At 45.2% G+C, this 25,251-nt stretch overlaps 2 protein-coding genes across 2 annotated transcripts in view; one reads left to right on the top strand and one right to left on the bottom strand.

The window, feature by feature from the left end:
* LOC124554137 (procollagen-lysine,2-oxoglutarate 5-dioxygenase) overlaps window positions 1-25,251 on the bottom strand; it is a 465,996-nt gene that overhangs the window by 84,324 nt on the left and 356,421 nt on the right. The window lies entirely within an intron of this gene.
* LOC124554138 (immunoglobulin domain-containing protein oig-1-like) overlaps window positions 1-25,251 on the top strand; it is a 40,477-nt gene that overhangs the window by 12,264 nt on the left and 2,962 nt on the right. The window contains exons 2-3 of the mRNA XM_047128204.1: window positions 1,069-1,315; window positions 11,814-11,963. Coding sequence (XP_046984160.1) covers window positions 1,079-1,315; window positions 11,814-11,963 — 387 coding nt within the window. The 5' untranslated portion in view covers window positions 1,069-1,078. The remainder of the gene's footprint in view (window positions 1-1,068; window positions 1,316-11,813; window positions 11,964-25,251) is intronic.

Genomic DNA, 25,251 nt, shown 5'->3' on the forward strand with positions numbered 1-25,251 from the left:
GCAGCCCCGAAATCATTGGCAGCTCCTGCAACAAGATCTAAGAGTGTTGTACCTGCAACAAGATCTAAGAGTGTTGCAGATTGTCACAGGGCTTTGGTGAAGCTAGGGGGAAGAGTGTACCTAGTGTGGGTCCCTGGCCACTCGGGGATCTGTGGCAATGAACAAGCCGATAGATTGGCTAGTATGGGGGCAACAGCTCCATTTATTGGCCCGGAACCTGTCTTGACAATCACCACGGCTATGATCAAATTAGAACTATGGAACTGGCGTACGATACAGCACGTAGGATATTGGACCAAGGTCCATAAACAAAAACATGGTAAGGTAATTATGCCGAAGCCATGTTTTAAAAGAAGCTCTGTAATTCTGGGATTGAATAGGAAAGAGATCAAACTCATGACTGGACTGATGACCGGCCATTGGAATTTCAAAAAACACCTACACACAATGGGTATAATGAAAGAGAACCCTAAATGCAGATTCTGTGATGAGGGTGAAGAAACTGCATCACACCTAATCTTTGAATGCATGGCATTGGAGAGTAAAGGATACAGAATCTTCGGGACGACTAGACCTGAAGAAATTGTGTCTAACAAAAAACTGGTAGAGGGACTCCTTACACTATTTAAGGGCACTGGTTGGCTTTACTAGATATACAGGGAGCGATACCGCACAATAGACCTAGTTTCGGTGCGGGCAGTGGCGGGTCAGACCTAAGCTGATTTAGGTCTCCTGTTAAAATCAGTCAATCAATCAATCCCTCCAGCAGTACTCCAGACATTAGTCGAGTCCATCCGACGTCGTGTTTCGGCACTTCTGCGTGCTCGCGGAGCCCTACACGATATTTGGCAGGTGTACCAGTTTCAGTGTACATACAACCCATAGAAGGTTGATCTCTGCAACTCCCAGACATTCCTTCTCTGTCGCCCTCTTGATGCTCAAAATAAGTCATTATTTTTCCTCTCGTAAATGTTCTTTCAAATGAGCCTTACTAAAGATTGAACTTGCAAGTCATTTTGGAATAGGTTTCGATCCTGTGGTGAGGTTGCGACACTCTGGTGTTGGCAGGGACAGCAGCATGAGGCTGCGCAGAGGAGTCGCCCGCTGGCTGGTGATCGCGGCGCTGGTGGCGGCGCTGCTGCCGGGGGCGGCGGAGGCGGCGCGCGGTGGCGGAGCCAGGGTGGCGGGAGGCGTGGGCGGCGGGGGCGGCCGGAACCAGCGGGCGCGCGGCGCCGCGGGCCGCAGGGTGGCGCAGCGCTCGCGCGTCATGGACGAGATCGCCTACCAGCAGAACGCCTACTACAACCACAAAGACGTGAGCACCGCACTCACCACCCCATACCAGTCGGGTGGCTTTAGCGGCTGTTCTCAATGAACTGGACACCATCTGTATCTGCAGGGGGCAACGGCCTTGCCGCAGTGGATCACCGAAGTTAAGCGCTGTCGGGCGTGGCTGGCACTTGGATGGGTGACCATCCGGGCCACCATGCGCTGTCGCCATTTTTCTGGGTGCACTCGGCCTCGTGATGTCAATTGAGAAGCTACTCGACCGAATAGTAGCGGCACCGGTCAAAGAAAACCACCGTAACGACCAGGAGAGCGGTGTGCTGACCCCCCGCCCCTCCTATCCACATCCTTAGCTGAGGATCACACGGCGGTCGGATGGTCCCGATGGGCCGCTTGTGGCCTGAAGACGGAGTGTTTTTGTATCTGGAGGACAGTTCACATTCCTTCCCATAGTTCCTCTACAGATTCGCCGTTTCAACACATCTACTGGGATCACGCTCAGGTGTCTTCTGGTGGTCCCACGGTCTTCAACACTGTCGAAAACGAATCTCGTGTTCACTTATCAGGGTGTATACGCGGATAAAGGAAAAAATTCCCGGATTTCCCTGTTAAAAACAGGGATGAAAACATACTATTGCTGTATTAAATGACAGTATACTCGTACTTTCCCTCACAACTGTAAAACTTAACAATTCTTTGAATAGTTAAGAAGGAGGAAGCAAAAAATAAACATTAAAAAAACGCGTTTTGAAAAGATATTTGATGTGCAACAATGTGTACGATGCGCATTTTCGTATTACGATACGCTGCATGTTTTCATATTACGAATGCATAAATTATGTGATCAAAAGTACCCGGATACCTAGCTGGAATTGTCTGACAAGTTCGTGACGCCCTCCATCGGTAATGCTGGATTTCAGTGTGGTGTTGGCCGACCCTTAGCCTTGATGACAGCTTCCATTCAATGAGGTGCTGGAAGGTTTCTTGCAGAATTGCAGCCCATTCTTCACGGAGTGCTGCACTGAGGAGAGGTATCGATGTCGGTCGGTGAGGCCTGGCACGGAGTGGGCGTTCCAAAACATCCCAAAGGTGTTCTGTAGGATTCAGGTCAGGACTCTGTGCAGGCCAGTCCATTACACATGTTATTGTCGTGTAACCACAGGCCGTGCATCATGAACAGGCGCTCGATTGTGTTCAAAGAACCAATCGCCATCCCCGAAATTGCTCTTTAACAGTGGGAAGCAAGAAGGTGCTTAAAACATCAATGTAGACCTGTGCTGTGATAGTGCCACGCAAAACAAGGGGTGCAAACCCCCTCCAAGAAAAACATTAACACCACCGCCTCCGAATTTTACTTTTGGCGCTACACACGCTGACAGATGTCGTTCTCCAGGCAGTCGCCATGCCCACACCCTGCCATCGGACCGCCACATTATGTACCAAGATTCGTCACTCCACACAACGTTTGTCCACTGTTCAGTCGTCCAATGTTTACGCTCCTTACACCAAGCGAGGCGTTGTTCAACATTTACCAGCGTGATGTGTGGCTTATGAGCAGCTTCTCGACGATGAAATCCGTGTTTTCTCACCTTCCGGCAAACTGCCATAGTACTTGCAGTGGATCCTGATGCAGTTTGGAATTCCTGTGTGGTGGTCTGGATAGACGTCTGCCTATTACACATTAGGACCCTCTTCAACTGTCGGCAGTCTCAGTCAGTCAACAGACGAGGTCGGCCTGCGCACTTTTGTGCTGTACGTGTCCCTTCACTCACTATCGCATCGGAAATAGTGGACCTACTGATGTTTAGGAGTGTCTAATTCTCGCGTAGAGACGTATGACACAAGTGACACCCAATCACCTGACCACGTTCGAAGTCCGTCCCCATGTCTAATGACTACTGAGGTCGCTAATTTGGGGTACCTGGCAGTGTGTAGCAGCACAATGCAGCTAATATGAAAAACGCATGTTTTAGAGGGTGCCCGGATACTTTTGATCACATAGTGTATATTCGAATTGGCTTGCCCTTTTTTAAGCCTATCGTACGTCATATCAAGTACACAGATGCCACAAGTTACGCCTCTTGCGTTCCGTTTTGGAAGATTTGACTCTTATTAAATTCCCTCGTCGTAACGTAGGTCACACCTGTTTATTGTTCTTTTCATTTCTATGAGAAATCTATGCCGCATCTCACCTGCTCTCACTCTTCACCACAGAACATGAGTCATGTGGTAAGAATATACAGGGTGTTTCAAAAATGACCGGTATATTTGAAACGGCAATAAAAACTAAACGAGCAGCGATAGAAATATACCGTTTGTTGCAATATGCTTGGGACAACAGTTCATTTTCAGGCGGACAAACTTTCGAAATTACAGTAGTTACAATTTTCAACAACAGATGGCGCTGCAAGTGATGTGAAAGATACAGAAGACAACGCAGTCTGTGGGTGCGCCATTCTGTACGTCGTCTTTCTGCTGTAAGCGTGTGCTGTTCACAACGTGCAAGTGTGCTGTAGACAACGTGGTTTATTCCTTAGAACAGAGGATTTTTCTGGTGTTGGAATTCCGCCACCTAGAACACAGTGTTGTTGCAACAAGACGAAGTTTTCAACGGAGGTTTAATGTAACCAAAGGAGTGAAAAGTGATACAATAAAGGATCTGTTTGAAAAATTTCAACGGACTGGGAACGTGACGGATGAACGTGCTGGAAAGGTAGGGCGACCGCGTACGGCAACCACAGAGGGCAACGCGCAGCTAGTGCAGCAGGTGATCCGACAGCGGCCTCGGGTTTCCATTCGCCGTGTTGCAGCTGCGGTCCAAATGACGCCAACGTCCACGTATCATCTCATGCGCCAGAGTTTACACCTCTATCCGTACAAAATTCAAACGCGGCAACCCCTCAGCGCCGCTACCATTGCTGCACGAGAGACATTCGCTAACGATATAGTGCACAGGATTGATGACGGCGATATGCATGTGGGCAGCATTTGGTTTACTGACGAAGCTTATTTTTACCTGGACGGCTTCGTCAATAAACAGAACTGGCGCATATGGGGAACCGAAAAGCCCCATGTTGCAGTCCTATCGTCCCTGCATCCTCAAAAAGTACTGGTCTGGGCCGCCATTTCTTCCAAAGGAATCATTGGCCCATTTTTCAGATCCGAAACGATTACTGCATCACGCTATCTGGACATTCTTCGTGAATTTGTGGCGGTACAAACTGCCTTACTCGACACTGCGAACACCTCGTGGTTTATGTAAGATGGTGCCCGGCCACATCGCACGGCCGACGTCTTTAATTTCCTGAATGAATATTTCGATGATCGTGTGATTGCTTTGGGCTATCCGAAACATACAGGAGGCGGCGTGGATTGGCCTCCCTATTCGCCAGACATGAACCCCTGTGACTTCTTTCTGTGGGGACACTTGAAAGACCAGGTGTACCGCCAGAATCCAGAAACAATTGAACAGCTGAAGCAGTACATCTCATCTGCATGTGAAGCCATTCCGCCAGACACGTTGTCAAAGGTTTCGGGTAATTTCATTCAGAGACTACGGCATATTATTGCTACGCATGGTGGATATGTGGAAAATATCGTACTATAGAGTTTCCCAGACCGCAGCGCCATCTGTTGTTGAAAATTGTAACTACTGTAATTTCGAAAGTTTGTCTGCCTGAAAATGTACTGTTGTCCCAAGCATATTGCAACAAACGGTGTATTTCTATCGCTGCTCGTTTAGTTTTTATTGCCGTTTCAAATATACCGGTCATTTTTGAAACACCCTGTATTACCGCCGTAAGTAAATGTGATGCACTATAAGTGCAGGCGAGATACTACAAGCCCTCTCAAAGAAATTAAAACAGCAAATAAATGGGTGTGACCTACGTTACAACGCAGGGATTCACAGAGTCAAAGCTTCTAAAACGGAACGCAAGAGGCAGTATTTGTAGCACCTGTGTACAACATATAGGAGGTACGAACGTCTGGAGCTCCCTCCATTACACGCCGCTGTTGCAAACGGACGTTACACCGTGACACATACAGCGTGACAATCATTGAACTATATGGAGGAAAAAAACGTAAATTAGTTACAAACTACCGCGTGCGCACACTTTATTCAACATGTAAACGTTAGTATAGATATTCTGACTTAAGTTATGACATGTTCGATATCCCTGCCATCATTGGCGATGATGTGGCCCAGACGAATGGCGAAATTCTGTACGAGCCGCTAAAGTGTCAAGAATACTGATCCTATCGATCACCTCCAGAATCGCAGGTTTTGGGGTTATTGCTGTACACCTTGTCTTTAATATAACCCCTCAAAAAGGACTCGCATGTGTTCAGACCCGAATAATATGGCGGCCAATCGAGGCCCATGCCAGTTGCCTCTAGATATCCGAGAGCCAGAATGCGGTCCCCAGAGTGCTTCTCCAGGACATCAAACACTCTCCTGCTTCGATGGGATCGAGCTCTGTCGTGCATCACCACATCTTGTCGAGATCGAGGTCACTTTGGATGATGGGGATGAAATCCCAAAGCCTGCACGTACCGTTCAATAGTCACCGTGCTGTAGAGGAATATCGCACTGATTATTCCGTGACTGTACATAGCACACCACACAGTCACCCGTCCAGCGTGAAGAGACTTTTCGACCGCGAAATGTGGAGTCTGTCCCCGAAATGCGCTAATTTTGCTTACTGACGAAACCATCCAAATGAAAGTGGCTTCGTCACTAAACCAAACCATACAGTGCATACTAATTCCCTTCGTGCCCCATGGCCAACCGTCCAGTTTGAACGTCCCAACGGAAATCGTTCAGACTTTATCCCCATTTTATTTCATATACTAGGTTCGTCCACAAGTAAGTTCCGTTTCTATTTCTATCCGCGGCAGCGCTATGACCCCAGTTCTGAGCATGCGCGGCACTTACTCTGACTAGAGGAGAAGACACGTACGCCATTTTCAGATCGCTGCTGCCCACGCGTGCTTTGTAGTGCTTCTTTATAATGTCAGCCGTAATTGAAGGTCAAATCAGAACTGTGATTCGTTTTCTAAATGCAAATAAAGTTAAACCAAAGGAAATTCATCGGCAAATCTGCGAGGTTTACAGACAAAATGCTATGACTGATTCAATGGTTAGAAGACGGGTCAGACTGTTCAATGAAAGATGTGATCAAGTGCACGATGAAAAACAAAGTGGACGCCTGTCTGTGGTTACTGATGAACTGCTTCATACAACTGAAGGGAAGATTAAGAACAACCATTAACTTTACACTTAGTGCCCTTGCTATGGAAGTCCCGAAAATCTCACGATCACTACTTCATGAAACTGTTCCTGAAAAACTGAAATTTCGAAAATTTTTGGTCACATTGGGTACCAACAGAAAAAAAACAACGGATGGGCAGTGCACTTCAGTTTTTGAGACGCTACAATGAAGAAGCCGATGGTTTTCTTTCTCAGTCACAGGTGATGAAACTTGGGTACCGTACGTGGTGGTGGTTAGTGTTTAACGTCCCGTCGACAACGAGGTCATTAGAGACGGAGCGCAAGCTCGGGTTAAAGAAGGATTGGGAAGGAAATCGGCCGTGCCCTTTCAAAGGAACCATCCCGGCATTTGCCTGAAACGAGTTAGGAAAATCACTTGGGTACCGTACAACACCCCTGAAACAAAATGGCAATCAGTGGAATACAGGCACACTTGACCCCCAATGAAGGTTAAGCCTAAGCAAGTCTTGACACTCGAAAAGTCATGTGCACCGTTTCTGGGACAGAAAAGCCATTTCGCTAATCGATTTCTTACCATGAGGCTAAACAATAAATGCACATGGTTACTGCGAAACCATTAAGAAATTGCGCCGCACAATGCAGAACAAGCGCCGAGGATTACTGTCAAAAGGTGTTGTTGTTTTTTCCACGATAGTGCCCAACCTCACACGGCGAATGTGACGAAACAGCTCTTATGGGAATTTCACGGGGATGCGTTTGATCGTCCTCCGTACAGCTCGGACCTCGCTCGTATCGAGGTGGTCAACACTTCAACCATGATGACGAGCTGAAAGAACATGTTACCACATGGTTGAATACACAGGTGGCAACTTTCTATGAAGAAGGCATACAAAAACTTGTGCCACGCTATGACAAGTGTTGTGTACATAGTTCCGCGTAGTCAGCGCGTACACAACTTTCCCACTAGAGCGCGCCCCGCTAAGCACAACAGCGCAGGCGCAGCGCTCGTCCGTCTCGGCACTACGAGATGGCGCTGTCTTAGAGACGGACCAAATTCTGCTTCCGCCGATCCGCCTACTAATACGGGGTGTTCAGAAAAGGACTCCCTGACTTCAAAATTAAATATCTCGAAAACAAAGATCGATAGAGGAATGCAGTAAACGGTATGTTTATTGTGAAAAGTGTTAAGAAGTTTTTACAGCAGTTTGAAATAATAGTTACAAAAGCTGCTAACAGATGGCGCTGTAATCGCCATACGTAATGCCTAGTATATATAGTGATCCGAAGCCCAGAGCGATCAGTTTCACAATTGAAACGTGAAAGGAAGTTAGCGTACCGAAGGAAGAGATTAAAACCATGTACTCCATTGAACAACGCGTTTTTCTGGTGCTAGAGTACCACAGGTTAGAAGAGAGTCCTAAGGCAACAAGGCGAAGTTTTCAAGCACGATTTAATGTTACAAAAGGACCCGATGCGAAAACCATTCGTACGCTCTTCGCAAAATTTCAACGAACAGGCAGCGTAACTGATGATCTAGTGGGGCATGTTGGCCGCAAGCAAACCACAGTTACGCCTGAAAATATCGCCACAGTTCCTGGAATTATTCAGCGAAATCCAATGTCATCCGTCCGTAGAACTGCATCTGAGACTGGTTTGAAGCGTTCCAGCACGCAGAAAATACTGAGAGAGAGCCTACACATGTTTCCATCCAAAATTCAAACGCACCAGGCCATACCAGTACGAGCTGTGCAACAAAGGGTTACCTTTGCTAATCAGATGCTCACAATGTTTGATAGTGAAGGATTTGATGTTGGCTGCATCTGGTTTACAGATGTGGGCTGCAGTACGCAGCAGAGGCATTATTGACCCTTTTTTCATTCGAGAAACGGTAACTGGTGCATGTTACGTTGCAATTTTCGAACAATTTGTCGCCACACAGCAAGCGTTAGAGGATCGACCAGGTACTGAATGGTTTATGCAAGATGGAGCCCGACCACATCGGACCGAACAAGTGTTTCGCTTTCTTGAGGAATACTTCGGGAATCGAGTCATTGCTTTGGAATATCCTAAATTTACTGGTGCAGGCATGGATTGGCCTCCATATTCGCCGGATTTGACTCCCTGTGACTTTTTTTTTGTGGGGCACAGTGAAAGACATGGTCTACCCGAAGCATCCCGCCACGCTGAACGAGCTTGAATCGGCGATCTCTGTGGCACGTGAATCCATTTCGGTTGAGACACTACGAAACGTGATGACGAATTTCATTCTTCGTTTGCGCCACCTCTGTAGTGCCAATGGTGAACATTTTGAAAACATTGTGATGTGATTGTTTGCAAAGATTGTTTTCATACGATTATTTCACTTATGTATGCTAATATAAGCTGTACAGCGTACAGCTCCATCTGTTAGCAGCTTTTGCAACTATTATTTCAAACTGCTGTATAAACTTCTTACAGCTTTCACAATAAACATACCGTTTACTGCATTCCTCTATCGATCTTTGTTTTCGAGATATTTAATTTTGAAATCAGGGAGTTCTCTTCTGGACACCATGTATGTAACGCAGCCAATGAGATTGCTGCTAATGTAGAACCTCTTCTCCTCGCGGATCACACTCGCGCAGTGATACCTGAACGCGCGAGGTATCATAACGAGTCTACAGACCTCCGATTAGTCAGTCTGCATTAGTCTGTACCAGTCTACAGTCAAGTTTCAGTCTGCACCTAATAAGATTACCATATTCCTGTACATAGCCATGAAGATAAATGTATAGACACTTTTGTCGAGTATCAGAGATATATGTGAGAATAAGGTTAACGTACCAATACCAAAGGAACTTCAGATTGTCAATTGTAAATAGCATCCAGAACCAAGTTAAGTAATTTTTATACTTATTATTTTAATAAATGTGTGTGAAAATGAATGAAGTTCTATTTAAAGTTGGTCACCGTCAATCTGCTACTCTAAGCGTTCAAGTGGCATTTCTATCGTCTGACCTAACGGCAGAAGATAAACACGCCACGATAAGACCACGAAGCATATTGCTGATACTCGCCTATTTAATTAGAGTGACAAGTCAAATAATCTGATGGTGTGTGTACTGAAGGTCTTACAGTACGCACACCACAACAAGTGCCTACAAAATTTCAGAAGCTATGTCGAGAAGTAGTTTAACAGTTGTAGATTCTTGTGCAGTAAATATTTTTTCTGTATCTGTACACGTTTGTTTTAAACAACCAGACGGAACTTAACTTGGTAGGCGACCCTCGTAGTTCAATTATTGCCATGCTACACACAAATTTGAGTGCAGTGAGCAGACATGTCAATGACTGGATTGGCAGTTCGTAATGTGGGATACGAGGGAGGTCTGAAGCTGGACCTGTCCCTTCATAGCCTACCACTGTGACCAGGTCATTAATATCGCTTGATACTGACATATTAAATCTGAACCGTTCACTGTTTCCATTTTGCGTCGTTTTTTCCACAGTTCAGTACAACTTCTTCCTGTTTTCACTCTTGATGCGTGTTCAATTTTTGACGGGCTACCTGATGGGTCATTTCGACATTCAGTCTGAGGAGGAGGGTGTGATGGGGAGTTTCCCTTGTAAGTGTCGCTGATGGACGGGACTGAGCAGAACCACAGGTAACCTCCTATGCTGACAAGGGGACGCCGCCAATTGTGAAATTCAGATTCGATTCATACTGCGCATAATAAAAGCTCATGGCCAGAGGCGTAATGTGGCAAAGCACCAAGATGCACTTCTCAGCCGTTGTCTAGAAAATCGACAATTACAAGAAACCGTTGCGATGAAATACTCTCTACGATTAATAATTCTCTACAGCGTCGTGGCTCAGCGGTAAGCGCTCGGGTTCGTAATCCAAAGGTCGGCGGATCGAATCTCGCGCCATGCAATTTTTTATTAGTTTTTTGTAATTCAAATTATATATATATACAAACTATTAATGAATTGCTTAGGCATGTTGGTGAAGGCGGATCGCTCTCCAATTGTACCGCCTCCATTTTTCCGTTTATTTAACAGGGTGTACCAAAGCTCTCACGTCCGCACTGTTTCTCGACGATGTTATAAGTTGCGCTAGGGACCGCATCTACCTTCTTTCGAAGTTAGCAAGCAACTACGCTGTTATGCGGCTGCTCGTCCCGGCCCATTCAACATCTGTCCTTCAAGTGTAACGAGCGAGTAACGGAGTTTATATTTCATACCTGTCACAGCAAATTTGTGTTCGTGGGGTCTCTGTTCTAATTCGAACGTTTGACTTACGCTACACGTATTCGTTTCGGAATATCGTTTCTACGTCTTCCGTTAACTATACGTGGTTAACATTATGAAGACAATTAATAACATTTGTGAAATACAACTTTGTTTGCGGAAAACATAATGATGTTCGAAGTCGCCAGTTTTTCCACGAGAAACGACTTTCAACAACTTATTATATGCATAATTGTTGCAACTGATTGCCGGGAATTATTGTGTGTATATACACATTAAAATTACAAAAAACAACTACTAAAAAAAAAATGGTTGCATGGCGCGAGATTCGATCCGGCGACATTAAAATTACAAAACACAAATAAAAGTTTGCATGGCGCGAGATTCGATCCGGCGACCTTCGGATTAAGAACCCGAGCGCTTACCGCTGCGCCACGACGATGTAGAAAAATTATTAATCGTAGAGAGTATTTCACAGCAACGGTTTCTTTTAACTGTCGATTTTCTCGACAACGGCTGAGAAGTGCATCTTGGTGCTTTGCCACATAACACCTCTGGCCATGAGCTTCTATTATGCGCAGTATGAATCGGATCTGAATTTCACAATTGGCGGCCTCCCCTTGTGAGCGCCGGCCGAAGTGGCCGAGCGGTTCTAAGTACTTGCAACCGCGCGCCCCTACGGTCGCAGGTTCGAATCCTGCTTCGGGGATGGATGTGTGTGATGTCTTTAGGTTAGTTAGGTTTCAGTAGTTCTAAGTTCTAAGGGACTGATGACCTCAGACGTTAAGTCCCATAGTGCCCAGAGCCATTCGAGCCGTTTGCTGAGCGTCTGGGCCGGCCGCGGTGGTCTCGCAGTTCTAGGCGCGCAGTCCGGAACCGTGCGACTGCTACGGTCGCAGGTTCGAATCCTGCCTCGGGCTTGGATGTGTGTGATGTCCTTAGGTTAGTTAGATTTAAGTAGTTCTATGTTCTAGGGGACTGATGACCCCAGCAGTTGAGTCCCATAGTGCTCAGAGCCATTCGAGCCCTTTGCTGAGCGTCTGGCTGGTGCTCTTGTTGGCAGGGAGCGCGCATCGTCAAGTCGTCGCACTTCGAGCAGGACTACATGCTGGGCCGCAAGATCTCCTTCTTCTGCATGGCGCAGGGCTACCCGCGGCCGGAGATCACCTGGTTCAAGGACGGCGTCGAGCTGCTCGACCACGACTACTTCCAGGTCACTGCGCCTACACTACAGCGGACATCTTGTCTGTACACTAAGTTGCATTAATTGTTATCCGTAACATTGTGGTTTGGTAAGTCTGGTAAATGTCCACGAAAGAATAGAACATTCTGTTGCTCCTTCACGGTCGGTAAGGTCGACTGTTCCCATACTGTATAAAGAATTTCAATAACATACAGCATGTATCGCTCATTGCTGACAGCTACACTATGAGATCAAAAGTATCCGGACACCCCCAAAAACATGCGTTGTTCATATTAGGTGCATTGTGCTGCCATCTACTGCCAGGTACTCCATATCAGCGACCTAACAAGGGAACCTCCCCATCGCACCCCCCTCAGATTTAGTTATAAGTTGGCACAGTGGATAGGCCTTGAAAAACTGAACACAGATCAATCGAGAAAACAGGAAGAAGTTGTGTGGAACTGTGAAAAAAATTAAAAGTAAAATATACAAACTGAGTAGTCCATGCGAAGATAGGCAACATCAAGGACAATGGGAGTCTAGGAGCGCCGTGGTCCCGTGGTTAGCGAGAGCAGCTACGGAACGAAAGGTCCTAGGTTCAAGTCTTCCCTCGAGTGAAAAGTTTAATTTTTTATTTTCAGTTTATGTGACAAACTCTTATGTTTTCGTCACTTTTTTGCGAGTGATTATCACATCCACAAGAAAATCTAAATCGGGCAAGGTAGAAGAATCTTTTTACCCATTCGCCAAGTGTACAAGTTAGGTGGGTCGACAACGTATTCCTGTCATGTGACGCACATCCCGTCACCAGTGTCGTATAGAATATATCAGACGTGTTTTCCTGTGGAGGAATCGGTTGACCTATGACCTTGCGATCAAATGTTTTCGGTTCCCATTGGAGAGGCACGTCCTTTCGTCTACTAATCGCACGGTTTTGCAGTGCGGTCGCAAAACACAGACACTAAACTTACTGCAGTGAACAGAGACGTCAATGAACGAACGGACAGATCATACCTTTGAGAAAATAAAGAAAGTAAAATTTTCACTTGGGGGTAAGACTTGAACCAAGGACCTCTCGTTCCGCAGCTACGCACGCTAACCACGGGACCACGGCGCTCCTTGACTCCCAGACTTCTTGATGTTGCCTATCTTGCGCATGGACTACTCAGTTTGTATATTTTACTAATTTTTTTCATAGTTCCACACAACTTCTTCCTGTTTTCTCGATTGATCTGAGTTCACTTTTTTAAGGCCTATCCACTGTGCCAACTTATAACTAAATCTGAGGGGGGTGCGATGGGGAGGTTCCCTTGTAAGTAGTCATAAGACATCGTCATTAGACATGGGGCGCTCCGCGGAACTCACAGACCTCGAACGTGGTCAGGTGATTGGGCGTCACTTCTCGCATACGTCTCTATGCGAGATTTAGACACTCCTAAACATCGCTAGGTCCACTGTTTCCGGTGTCATAGTGAAGTGGAAACGTTAAGGGATACGTGAAAAGACACGTACAGCACAAAAGCGTACAGGCCGACCTCGTCTGTTGACTGACAGAGACCGCCGACAGTTGAAGAGGGTCGTTATGTGTAATAGGCAGACATCTATCCAGACCATCACACAGGAATTCCAAACTGCATCAGGATCCACAGTAAGTACTATGACAGTTAGGAGGGAGGTGAGAGAACGTGGATTTCAGGGTCGAGCGGCTGCTCGTAAGCCACACATCACGCCGGTAAATGCCAAACGACGAGTGGCTTGGTGTAGGGAGCGTAAACATTGGACGATTGAACAGTGGAAAAAAGTTGTGTGCAGTGACGATTCACTGTACACAATGTGGCGATCCGATGGCAGGGTGTTGGTATGGAGAATGCCCGGTGAACGTCATCTGCCAGCGTTTGTAGTGCCAACAGTAAAATTCTGAGGCGGTGGTGTCATGGTGTGGTCATGTTTTTCATGGAGGGGCTTGCGCTGCATGTTGGTTTACTTGGCACTGTCACAGCACAGGCATACATTGATGTTTTAAGGGGTGTAGGACTTAAAACAAGCCGACTTGGAGCAGGAGAGGCACCACAGGACATTTTAATTTCCACTGTCTATACTTTTACAAATAAATTCATAAAACTTTGTCAGCATGACCAGGAAGGATTCGGTATTCGCACTCATAGCAGTGGAAGTTCAGAAACATAGCAAAATAATCTTTTTTTACATGTGAAATTTCAACATTTTTTCACTTGCTATTGATTGCATTTATTGCTATAGGTACACTTGTCTTCATAAGTAAGAGAGACAGTTCGATGAATTTTGCACAGCGTACAAACCATACTTACAGGTGCATGAAACTCTAGAATCTATTTAATTTATGAAAAAACGAATGAACTCATATGTTTTAAACTTTATGTTCAGAAAAAAGTCACATTTTGTAGTTAAATATCTCAATTTTGACCACAGTTTTTAATAGATTTGGAAAATTCTAGAGTTTCATACACCTGTAAGTATGTTTTGTATGCTGTGCAAAATTCATCAAAGAATCTCTTTTACTTGTGAAGAAAAATGTACCTGTAGCAACAAATGCAGCCAATAGTAAGCGGAAAAAATGATGAAATTTCACATATAAAAAAAACTATTTTGTTATGTTTTTGAACTTCCAGTGGTATGAGTGTGAATCCTGAATCCTTCCTGGTCATGGTGACACAGTTTTATGAATTTACTTGTAAAAGTATAGGCAGTGGAAATTAAAATGTCCTGTGGTGCCCTCTCCTGCTCCAAGTCGGCCCGTTAGGCGTCCTACCCCCCTTAAGCACCTTCTCGCTTCCCACTGTTGAAGAGAAATTCCGGGATGGCGATTGGACCTTTCAACACGATCGAGCACCTGTTCATAATGCACGGCCTGTGGTGGAGTGGTTACAGGACAATAACATCCCTGTAATGGGCTGGCCTGCACAGAGTCCTGACATGAATCCTGTAGAACAACTTTGGGATGTTTTGGAACGCCGACTTCGTGCCAGGCCTCACCGCCAGACATCGATACCTCTCTTCAGTGCAGCACTCCGTGGAGAATGGGCTGCTATTCCCCAAGAAACCTTCCAGCACCTGATTGAACGCATGCCTGCGAGAGTGGAAGCTGTCATCGCGGTTTAAAGGTGGGCCAACAGCATATTGAATTCCAGCATTACCGATGGAGGTCGCTACGAACTTGTAGGCAATTTTCAGCCAGGTGTACGGATACTTTTGATCACAAAGTGTATCTTAAGTGGTCAGTGTGTCGACTATGATCGAAAATGGAGAAAACCGAGTGTTGTTCTCTAATTAAACATTTTCGTTTGCAGGGTTGCACTGCCAGACAAATCAAAACACAATTTGATATAAGGACTCTGCAGTATTATTCAAGTCCACCTGCTTTTGGATTAACGAATGTAAACACGTTCGGACAAGTGCAGGGCATCCAATTGAGGTCACCACAAAGGAAACTGTTGACAAAGTCCAGGCTACGGTAACGTGGTAACACGTATCGATACCACCCCACAGCCATCTTCGATTTTGGCAACGGAATTGCAAGTTTCCGCCTGACACCGCCAGACGTCGCAGGGGATGTGGCGGACCCAGCGGTGAACGCTCACCGTGCCACACCTCCGGCGGCTCACAAGGGAACCTCCCCATCGCACCCCCCTCAGATTTAGTTATAAATGGACACAGTGGATAGGCCTTGAAAAACTGAACACAGATCAATCGAGAAAACAGGAAGACGTTGTGTGCAACTATGAAAAAATAAGCAAAATATACAAACTGAGTAGTCCAAGTGTAAGATATGCAACATCAAGGACCATGTAAGCTGAGGAGCGTCGTGATCTCGTGGTTAGAGTGAGTAACTGCGGAACGAGAGGTTCTTGGTTCAAGTCCTCCCTCCAGTAAAAAATTTTACTTACTTTATTTTCGCAAAATTATGATTTGTCCGTTCGTTCACTGACGTCTCTGTTCACTGTAATAAGTTTAGTGTCTGTGTTTTGCGACCGCACCGCAAAACCGTGCGATTAGTAGACGCAAGGACGTGCCTCTCCAATAGGAAGCGAAAACATTTGATCGCAAGGTCATAGGTCAACCGATTCCTTCACAGGAAAACACGTCTGACATATTCTATACGACACTGGTGACGGCATGTGCGTCACATGACAGGAATATGTTGTCGACCCACGTAACTTGCACACCTGGCGAATGGGTAAAAAGATTCTTCTACCTTGCCCGATTTAGGTTTTCTTGTGGATGTGATAATCACTACGGTCGCAGGTTCGAATCCTGCCTCGGGCATGGATGTGTGTGTGTGATGCCTTAGGTTAGTTAGGTTTAGTAGGAGGACTGATGATCTCAGATGTTAAGTCCCATAGTGCTTAGAGCCATCTGAGCGGCATAACTCAAGGCACGCAAATTACCCACACTATATTTACCCACTATTTGGGAATGAGAGTACTTTGCAATTCCCAACGAACTTTACACATAATTTCAAATATTTTCAAAACTTTGTTGTTGTTGGCATGTGCTTCCCCCCCCCCCCCCCCCCACACACACACACGAAGACACATGCACGCAGCCACACAATGATGGAAGGAAAAAAGTTTATCGCGTGGAACGCCAGAAGTTTGAGCATGGGAGGGAAGCTAGAAAAACTGAAAACGGAAATGCTAAGGCTGAATCTAAATACAGAGGGCATCAGTGAAGTGAAATGAAAAGAAGACAAGGATTTCTGGTCAGGTGAGTACAGCGTAATATCGACAGCAGAAAAATAGACAGAGTGTGAGTTACTGACAACAGTTCAGTGATAGAGTTGTTCTCATCAGAACCGACAGCAAAGCAACACCGACAGACAATAGTTCAGGTACACATGGCGAAGTCGCAAGGAGAAGATGAGTCGGGAAAAAGAGAACGAGGATTCAGAATGAGTAATTCAATACGTAAAGGGATATGAATATCTAATAGTCATGGGGGATTGGAATACTCTTGTACGGGAAGGAGTACAATAAAGGGTTGCAGGAGAACATCGGCTTGGTAGTAGGAATGAGAGATGAAAGATTAACTGAGTTCTGTAATAAATTTTGCAACTAACAGCGAATAATCTGTTCAAGAACCAAAAGGGGAGGAGGTATACTTGGGAAACGCATATAATCAGATTTTAAAAGAGCCTTGGAAGACTTAAAATCAAATACGGCTGAAGGAAAAGATAACATTCCATCAAAATTATTAAAATGATTGGGGGGAAGTGGCAGCGAAACGACTATTCATGTTGGTGTGTGGAATGTATGAGTGTGGCAACAAACCATCAGATTTCAGAAAAACATTATCCACACGATTCGAAGACAGCAAGAGCCGACAAGTGCGAGAATTATGGCACAATCTGCGTAACAGCTCACGCGTCCAAGTTGCTGCCAATAGTAATATACAGAAGATTGGAAGAGAAAAATGAGGATCTGTGATGACGAACAGGTTGTCTTTAAGAAAGGTGAAGACACCAAGTGACAGTTCTGACGTTGTGGTTGGTAGTAGAAGCACGACTGAAGAAAAGACAAGATACACTAGTAGGATCCCGAGCGGTCTAAGGAGCTGCAGTCATGGACTGTGCGGCTGGTCCCGGCGGAGGTTCGAGTCCTCCCTCGGGCACGGGTGTGTGTGTTTGTCCTTAGGATAATTAGGTTAAGTAGTGTGCAAGCTTAGGGACTGATGACCTTAGCAGTTAAGTCCCGTGAGATTTCACACACATTTGAGCATTTGAATCGTAGGATCAATCTAAAATGGCGCAAGTTGTTCGAAATCCTCAGAAAAGTAAGGTATGGGGTGGGTCTTCTGGTACTTTACTGGCTGAATAAGATGTGCGTCCATTATATTTGTTTGGTCTTTATTTTCATTTGCTAACTGACAGCATTTCAGAGCACTCAAGAGGCTAGCAGAAATGAATATTCGAAAAAATCGCAGAAATTTATTTCATGTTCAAAATTACACGTATGCCCCAAAATACTCCTAAGTTGTCTCAAACACTAAAATTCCACTTAATACACTGTTCACTACTGTAACCAATTCACTTTCAGTTACAGTTATTTCATTTTCTATCACTTTCGTGTTTGCTTTATCTGCTGTAATCGAATTCCAAAAGTATGCAGACGCATGTCCCAGGAGGAATGTTCAGTACTCAGGAACACGAGAGGAAAGAAGCAAAAAGCTTCATACGGGCATATGAGAAACTCATTTCCAAAAGGTACCAAATCTGAAAATTTGAAAATGAGATGTAGGTGGCTGCACTACTCACAACCACTGTCTTCGTAATATGAACTGTTATGTATGTCAAAACGTATTATGTATGCCAAAACGTACCATTTATGTTACAAACGTTCCCTTAAGACTTCTTGTTCACGGCGAAGAGTACCAAATCGAGTTTTCAATCACTTGGAAGAAGTACCACACACCGACAGCCAATGTTGCTCTTCTTGATAATGACGTCACAGTCAACATGGCTGACATTTATTTACATGATATTGTATGTTGTAAGAACGTGTCTGGCGGTTTTCTATGTTCTGTGTGAGTTTTTAATTAAATTATCGAGTTTGATACGTCAGATGAATGCTGTGAATCACCAACAGGAACTCCGGACTAACAGTTCCCGAAATTAATTTTCTGCCGAAAGGTACCAAACAAACTTTTATTTATGCAGTATCAATTACACAAACATTTAACACAGATACTTTGTGTAATGTATCTCAATGCCTGTCTGAATATAACAACAAAGATACAAAACATATTCTGACGCTACTGTGCTTGTAAAACGTTTTTCGTCTCTCCTCTTAAATTAAATGGTTCAAATGGCTCTGAGCACTATGGGACTTAACAGCTGAGGTCATCAGTCCCCTAGAACTTAGAACTACTTAAACCTAACTAACCTAAGGACATCAGACACATCCATGCCCGAGGCAGGATTCGAACCTGCGACCGTAGCGGTCGCGCGGTTCCAGATTGTAGCGCCTAGAACAGCTCGGCCACTACAGCCGGCTCCTCTTAAATTAGCCGGCCGCGGTGGTCTCGCGGTTCTAGGCGCGCAGTCCGGAACCGTGCGACTGCTACGGTCGCAGGTTCGAATCCGGCCTCGGGCATGGATGTGTGTGATGTCCTTAGGTTGGTTAGGTTTAAGTAGTTCTAAGTTCTAGTAGACTGATGACCACAGCTGTTAAGTCCCATAGTGCTCAGAGCCATTTGAACCATTTTTCCTCTTAAATTAGATTTTATGAATTTGGTATCTTTTGGAAATGAGTTTCTCATATGTCCTATTTCTAACAGTTTCCGAGATAGAATATATTTAACGTACATTTGTTTATGGGCTAGTGCCCCATCCAACATCCTTGTTTTATTCTAGCCCAACCTATCTCGTTGCTTTCAACCTCCTTGCTCGGGATTTCCTTATGACACTAAAGTAGCGCGCTGAACGCACAGTTGAGCACCTCAATATAGTAATGCTGAATAATAGTCTGACCTTCAGGAACCCACAGAGCGTACATAATCCCATGAATATCTGGAACAAAAATCATCATCGCTTTGTATCTTGATTTGCTCATTCAATCTTCTTTCACTCTCAGTGAAGTTGGGCCCTTCCAATGCATGGACTGGCGCTTAGTTACTGAATCATAAGCGAAAAACCAAGATTCGTCACACGTTATCAATCTTTCCACGAAATCAGGACCATTTTCATTGGTATTCAAAGCGTCAGTAGAAACATTTTCACGAGTGTCTTTTTGCTCCATCCCGAGAATTTCCGGGACCAAATCACATTTCTGTCATGTTAAATTGGTTACGTAAGATTTGCCTTGTGCATTTTTGTCGGTTCAAGCAGTTTGAGCGATCGATCGACTACTCAATCGGATCCGGTTACCTGCTTTTTTCATATTTTCATTCGTTTTCGACACTGAATGGTGTCCGGAGCGGGAGTCATCTTCAAAGGCTTCTGGGCCATCTTCCAAACGCTTGAAGCACTCGAAAACTGGCGTAGGTGATAAACAGTACTCGCTAAACGCTTCTTTTAGTAAAAGATAGGTTTCAGTAACCGTTTTTTCTAAGTTTCATGAGAAACTTCGCGGCAAGTCGTTGTTCCCTTATTACAGTTACTTATCATTTATCCGGCAAAACAACGCAACGGCTTTTACACAAACATATGCCACGGCCGCACAGATTTGTTTACAGACACCAGAGATCCCGCATTCTACTGACAAGGGAACCTCCCCATCGCACCCTCCTCAGATTTAGTTAGAAGTTGGCACAGTGGATAGGCCTTGAAAAACTGAACACAGATCAATCGAGAAAACAGGAAGAAGTTGTGTGGAACTATGAAAAAAATAAGCAAAATATACAAACTGAGTAGTCCATGTGTAAGATAGGCAATATCAAGGATAATGTGAGGTCAGGAGCGCCGTGGTCCCGTGGTTAGCGTGAGCAGCTGCGGAACGAGAGGTCCTTGGTTCAAGTCTTCCCTCGAGTGAAAAGTTTAATTTTTTATTTTCAGACAATTATTATCTGTCCGTGCCCGCATCTCGTGGTCGTGCGGTAGCGTTCTCGCTTCCCACGCCCGGGTTCGATTCCCGGTGGGGTCAGGGATTTTCTCTGCATCGTGATGGCTGGGTGTTGTGTGATGTCCTTAGGTTAGTTAGGTTTAAGTAGTTCTAAGTTCTAGGGGACTGATGACCTAAGATGATAAGTCCCATAGTGCTCAGAGCCATTATCTGTCCGTCCGATGCGAGGTAAGTGCGCCGTAGTATGGGGACGCAGCACCTAAACAAACGTCGAAACACACAACGTCAGTCGACTACAGCGCACGGAAGAGAGAGAGCATTCCTGCTAACGAGGCTCCCTGGCTAGCAGTTGACTGTTCGCTACTTTGGACGGGAGTGCATTAAACACGTGAGGTGTATTCCGTGGGCAATATGAATCCAGCAAATATAGCTCGCGAGTTCAATAACAATCGCACGGTTTTGCAGTGCGGTCGCAAAACACAGACACTAAACTTATTACAGTGAACAGAGACGTCAATGAACGAACGGACAGATCATAACTTTGCGAAAATGAAGAAAGTAAACTTTTCACTCGAGGGAAGACTCGAACCAAGGACCTCTCGTTCCGCAGCTGCTCACACTAACCACGGGATCACGGCACTCCTTAGCTCACATTCTCCTTAATGTTGCCTATGTTGCTCATGGACTACTCAGTTTGTATATTTTGCTTATTTTTTCATAGTTCCACACAACTTCTTCCTGTTTTCTCGATTGATTTGTGTTCAGTTTTTCAAGGCCTATCCAATGTGCCAACTTATAACTAAATCTGAAGGGGGGGGGGGCCCTCACCCTCCACAGCTAATGGTCGTTCATCTTTATGTGCCGCCGCGCGGGGTATCCGCGCGGTCTATGCGCCTTGCCACGGTTCGCGCAGCTCCCCCTTCCACCCCACACCCCCTGGTCCGTGGTTCGAGTCCTCCCTCGGGCATATGTGTGTGTGTGTGTGTGTGTGTGTGTGTGTGTGTGTGTGTGTGTGTGTGTGTGTGTGATTATTAGGTTAAGTAATGTGTAAGCTTAAGGACTGATGACCTTAGTAGTTAAGTCCCATAAGATTTCACACAGAATGTGTGACCCTCTTAATTTTAGAAGTAGAAGCTGGTGGTACATTCGTATGATTTAATTTTATGAGAGTTACTTCTTCAACATATTGCTGTGATCTTTGTCGTGAACTGTTGGTCCCTATGCTTTCTACTATGTTTAAGGAATGATTATTAAATACATATGCTACCTGTGACTTTGTCATTTATAACCCTCCCATTCAATTTAGTAGTAATGTGATCCTCTTCTGTAGTTGGCTGCCCTGTCTCTTGCTTCACTGTATTCCATATTGCCTTAACTCTGTTGTCAGACGTACTGATTTCTGACATTATGTGCATGTTCCTTGATTTTTTAATAACCTTACTTAGTCATTTTGAACAGTTTTTGTAGTGCGTAACTACTGCAGGGTCTCTACATGTTCTTAGCAAAAGATACGAGGTGTGTTTTTTTAAAGTAAGTACCGTTTTGAAAGCAAAAAAAGACGTGGTAAGATATCTCATTAATTTTATTTTTACACGAAAGCCTGTACCTTAATCTACTTTTCTACATAATTTCCGTCAATATTGAGGCACTCGTCATAACGTTGTACCAGTTTTTGAATACCTTGTTAACCACTGCATCAACCTGTTTTGACTTCGTCATCGTCCTGAAGACGCTCACCGCCCAGGTGTTTCTTCAAGTGCAGGAACAGATAGTAGTCACTGGGCGCAAGATCAGGACTGTACGGAGGATGCTCTAGAGTTTCCCGTCGAAAAGATGTGATGAGATCTTTGGTCTGATTCGCCACATGCGGACGGGCATTGTCTCGCAGCAAAACTATGCCCTTGCTCAACTTGCCACGTCTTTTGTTCTGAATTGAACGGTGCAGATTGTGCAATGTCTTACAGTAAGCCGCTGCATTGATTGTCTGATTGCGAGGCAGAAATTCCACAGGCAATGCTCCATTTCAGTTCCAAAAAACTGTACACATGATTTTCCGGGCAGAAATTGTTTGCTTAAACTTCACTTTCCTGGATGGATCTGTATGCTGCCATTCCATGGAATGACGCTTTGATTCTGGTGTGACGTAGGCCACCCGTGTTTCATTGCCCGTAACAATTTGGCTTAAGAAATCATCACCGTCGTTGTGGTCCCGCTCAAGGTTCAAATGGCTCTGAGCACTATGGGACTCAACTGCTGAGGTCATTAGTCCCCTAGAACTTAGAACTAGTTAAACCTAACTAACCTAAGGACATCACAAACATCCATGCCCGAGGCAGGATTCGAACCTGCGACCGTAGCGGTCTTGCGGTTCCAGACTGCAGCGCCTTTAACCGCACGGCCACTTCGGCCGGCTCCCGCTCAGGGAAAGTCAATGCACTGTCTAAACGTTCGGTTTTGTGCACATCCGTCAACATTTTCGATACCCAACGTGCGCACAATTTTCGGTAATTCGAGTGCTCTGCCACAAAGCCATACAAAACACTACGAGAAACATTAGGAAAGTCATCCCGCAAGGAGGAAATCGTAAAACGTCTGTTTTCTCTCACCTTATTGTCCACTTCCTGCACCAAACTTTCATTAACGACCGAAGGACGCCCACTCCGTTGTTCATCGTGCACATTTGTACCGCCATCTTTAAACGCTCTCACCCACTTTCTTACCATTCCATCACTCTTAACGTTTTCTCAGTAAACTGCACAGATCTCACGATGAATATCGATCGATTTTAGGCCTGTAGCACTAACAAGGGAACCTCCCCATCGCACCCCCCTCAGATTTAGTTATAAGTTGGCATAGTGGATAGGCCTTGAAAAACAATCGAGAAAACAGGAAGAAGTTGTGTGGAACTATGAAAAAAATAAGCAAAATATACAAACTGAGTAGTCCATGTGTAAGATAGGCAATATCAAGGTAATACGAGTTCAGGAGCGCCGTGGTCCCATGGTTACCGTGAGCAGGTGCCGAACGAGAGGTCCTTGGTTCAAGCCTTCCCTCGAGTGAAAAATTTACTTCCTTTACTTTCGCAAAGTTATGATCTGTCCTTTCGTTCACTGACGTCTCTGTTCATTGTAGTAAGTTTAGTGTCTGTGTTTTGCGACCGCACCGCAAAACCGTGCGATTAGTAGACGAAAGGACGTGCCTCTCCAATGGGAACCGAAAACATTTGATCGCAAGGTCATAGGTCAACCGATTCCTCCACAGGAAAACACGTCTGATATATTCTATACGACACTGGTGACGGCATGTGCGTCAAATGACAGGTATATGTTGTCGACCCACCTAACTTGTTCATGGGTAAAAAGACTCTTCTACCTTGCCCGAATTAGGTTTTCTTGCGGATGTGATAATCGCTCCCAAAAATGTGATGAAAACATAGGAGTTTGTCACATAAACTGCAACAAATGAATGCAACAGTTTCAGAATCGCACAGTTTTCCCTGTGCTCTGTCAAAACATATGTTTTTTACGTTTTCAAATGTTTCCGTGTGTAGACCGTCAAATCCTGCATATGTCCAAGCAAATCTGAACATGTCCTGGAATTTTGTAGAGCGAAGTTGATTATGTGTGAGTGCCTGAACTTTGATAATTGTCTGAAAATAAAAATTTAACTTTTCCCTCGAGGGAAGACTTGAACCAAGGACCTCTCGTTCGGCAGCTGCTCACGGTAACCACGGGACCACGGAGCTCACATTATCCTTGATGTTACCTATATTGTGCATGGACTACTCAGTTTGTATATTTTGCTTATTTTTTTCATAGTTCCACACAACTTCTTCCTGTTTTCTCGATTGATCTGTGATCAGTTTTTCAAGGCCTATCCACTGTGCCAACTTATGTGAGGTATGTCCGGAAAATACGTATAAAAGTTGAATAATGTCTTTAGTTACAAGTTGCAGTCAGCGCCAGGTGGGACTACTGCTGTAATCAATCCCATCTACGCTCAGTTCGAGTCAGAGCACTCTGCGTGAAGGTGGGAGTGTGCGGCAGCTTGTTGACAGTCGCCCTTTTTCACCTGCCATCGGCATGGAGCTCTATCTGATTGAGGAACAGCACGTCAACATCAACTTTCTTGCAGGCAAGAATGGCCGTGAGATTTCTGAGTGTTTGAAACAGGTTTACGGAGACAATTCTCTGAAGGAACCGACCGTGAACAAGTGGTTGAAAAGGTTCCAGGACGGTCGAGAAGAAGTGAACGATGACCCTCGCCCAGGACGCCCGTCGACATCGAGTTCCGATGCAGATGTTGAACGAATTCGGGCTTGTGTTCTTAAAGACCGTAGATTGACAGTCAGAATGATTGCTTCACGAAATCCTGACACAAAAACTTGAAATGAAGAAATTGTGTGCGAAAATCGTACCGAAGCTCTTGACGCCAGAACAGAAAGCAAAGAGGGTCGAGTGCTGTGAGGATTGGTTGGAAGCAGAGGAGCGAGGGGACTTTCTCAACCGAGTCATCACTGGAGACGAGCCCTGGTTTTACGAATTCGATGTGGAGATCAAATCTCAAAGCGAGGAATGGAAACTAGCAGGAGAACCGAGAACAAAAAAGTCGCGAAAATCGAGGTCCTATGTGAAGACAGTGTTGATTGTTTTCTTTGATTCTAGGGGCATTGTTCACAAGGAATTTGTCCCTCCCGGCCAGAGAGTGAGCGGAAATTTTTACGTTGAAGTTCTGACACGTCTCAGAGCTCGTGTGGCCCGAGTTCGACCGGAGTTGGCAAAAGG

Source organism: Schistocerca americana, chromosome 11 (assembly GCF_021461395.2).
Source record: "Schistocerca americana isolate TAMUIC-IGC-003095 chromosome 11, iqSchAmer2.1, whole genome shotgun sequence".
Lineage (NCBI taxonomy): Eukaryota > Metazoa > Arthropoda > Insecta > Orthoptera > Acrididae > Schistocerca > Schistocerca americana.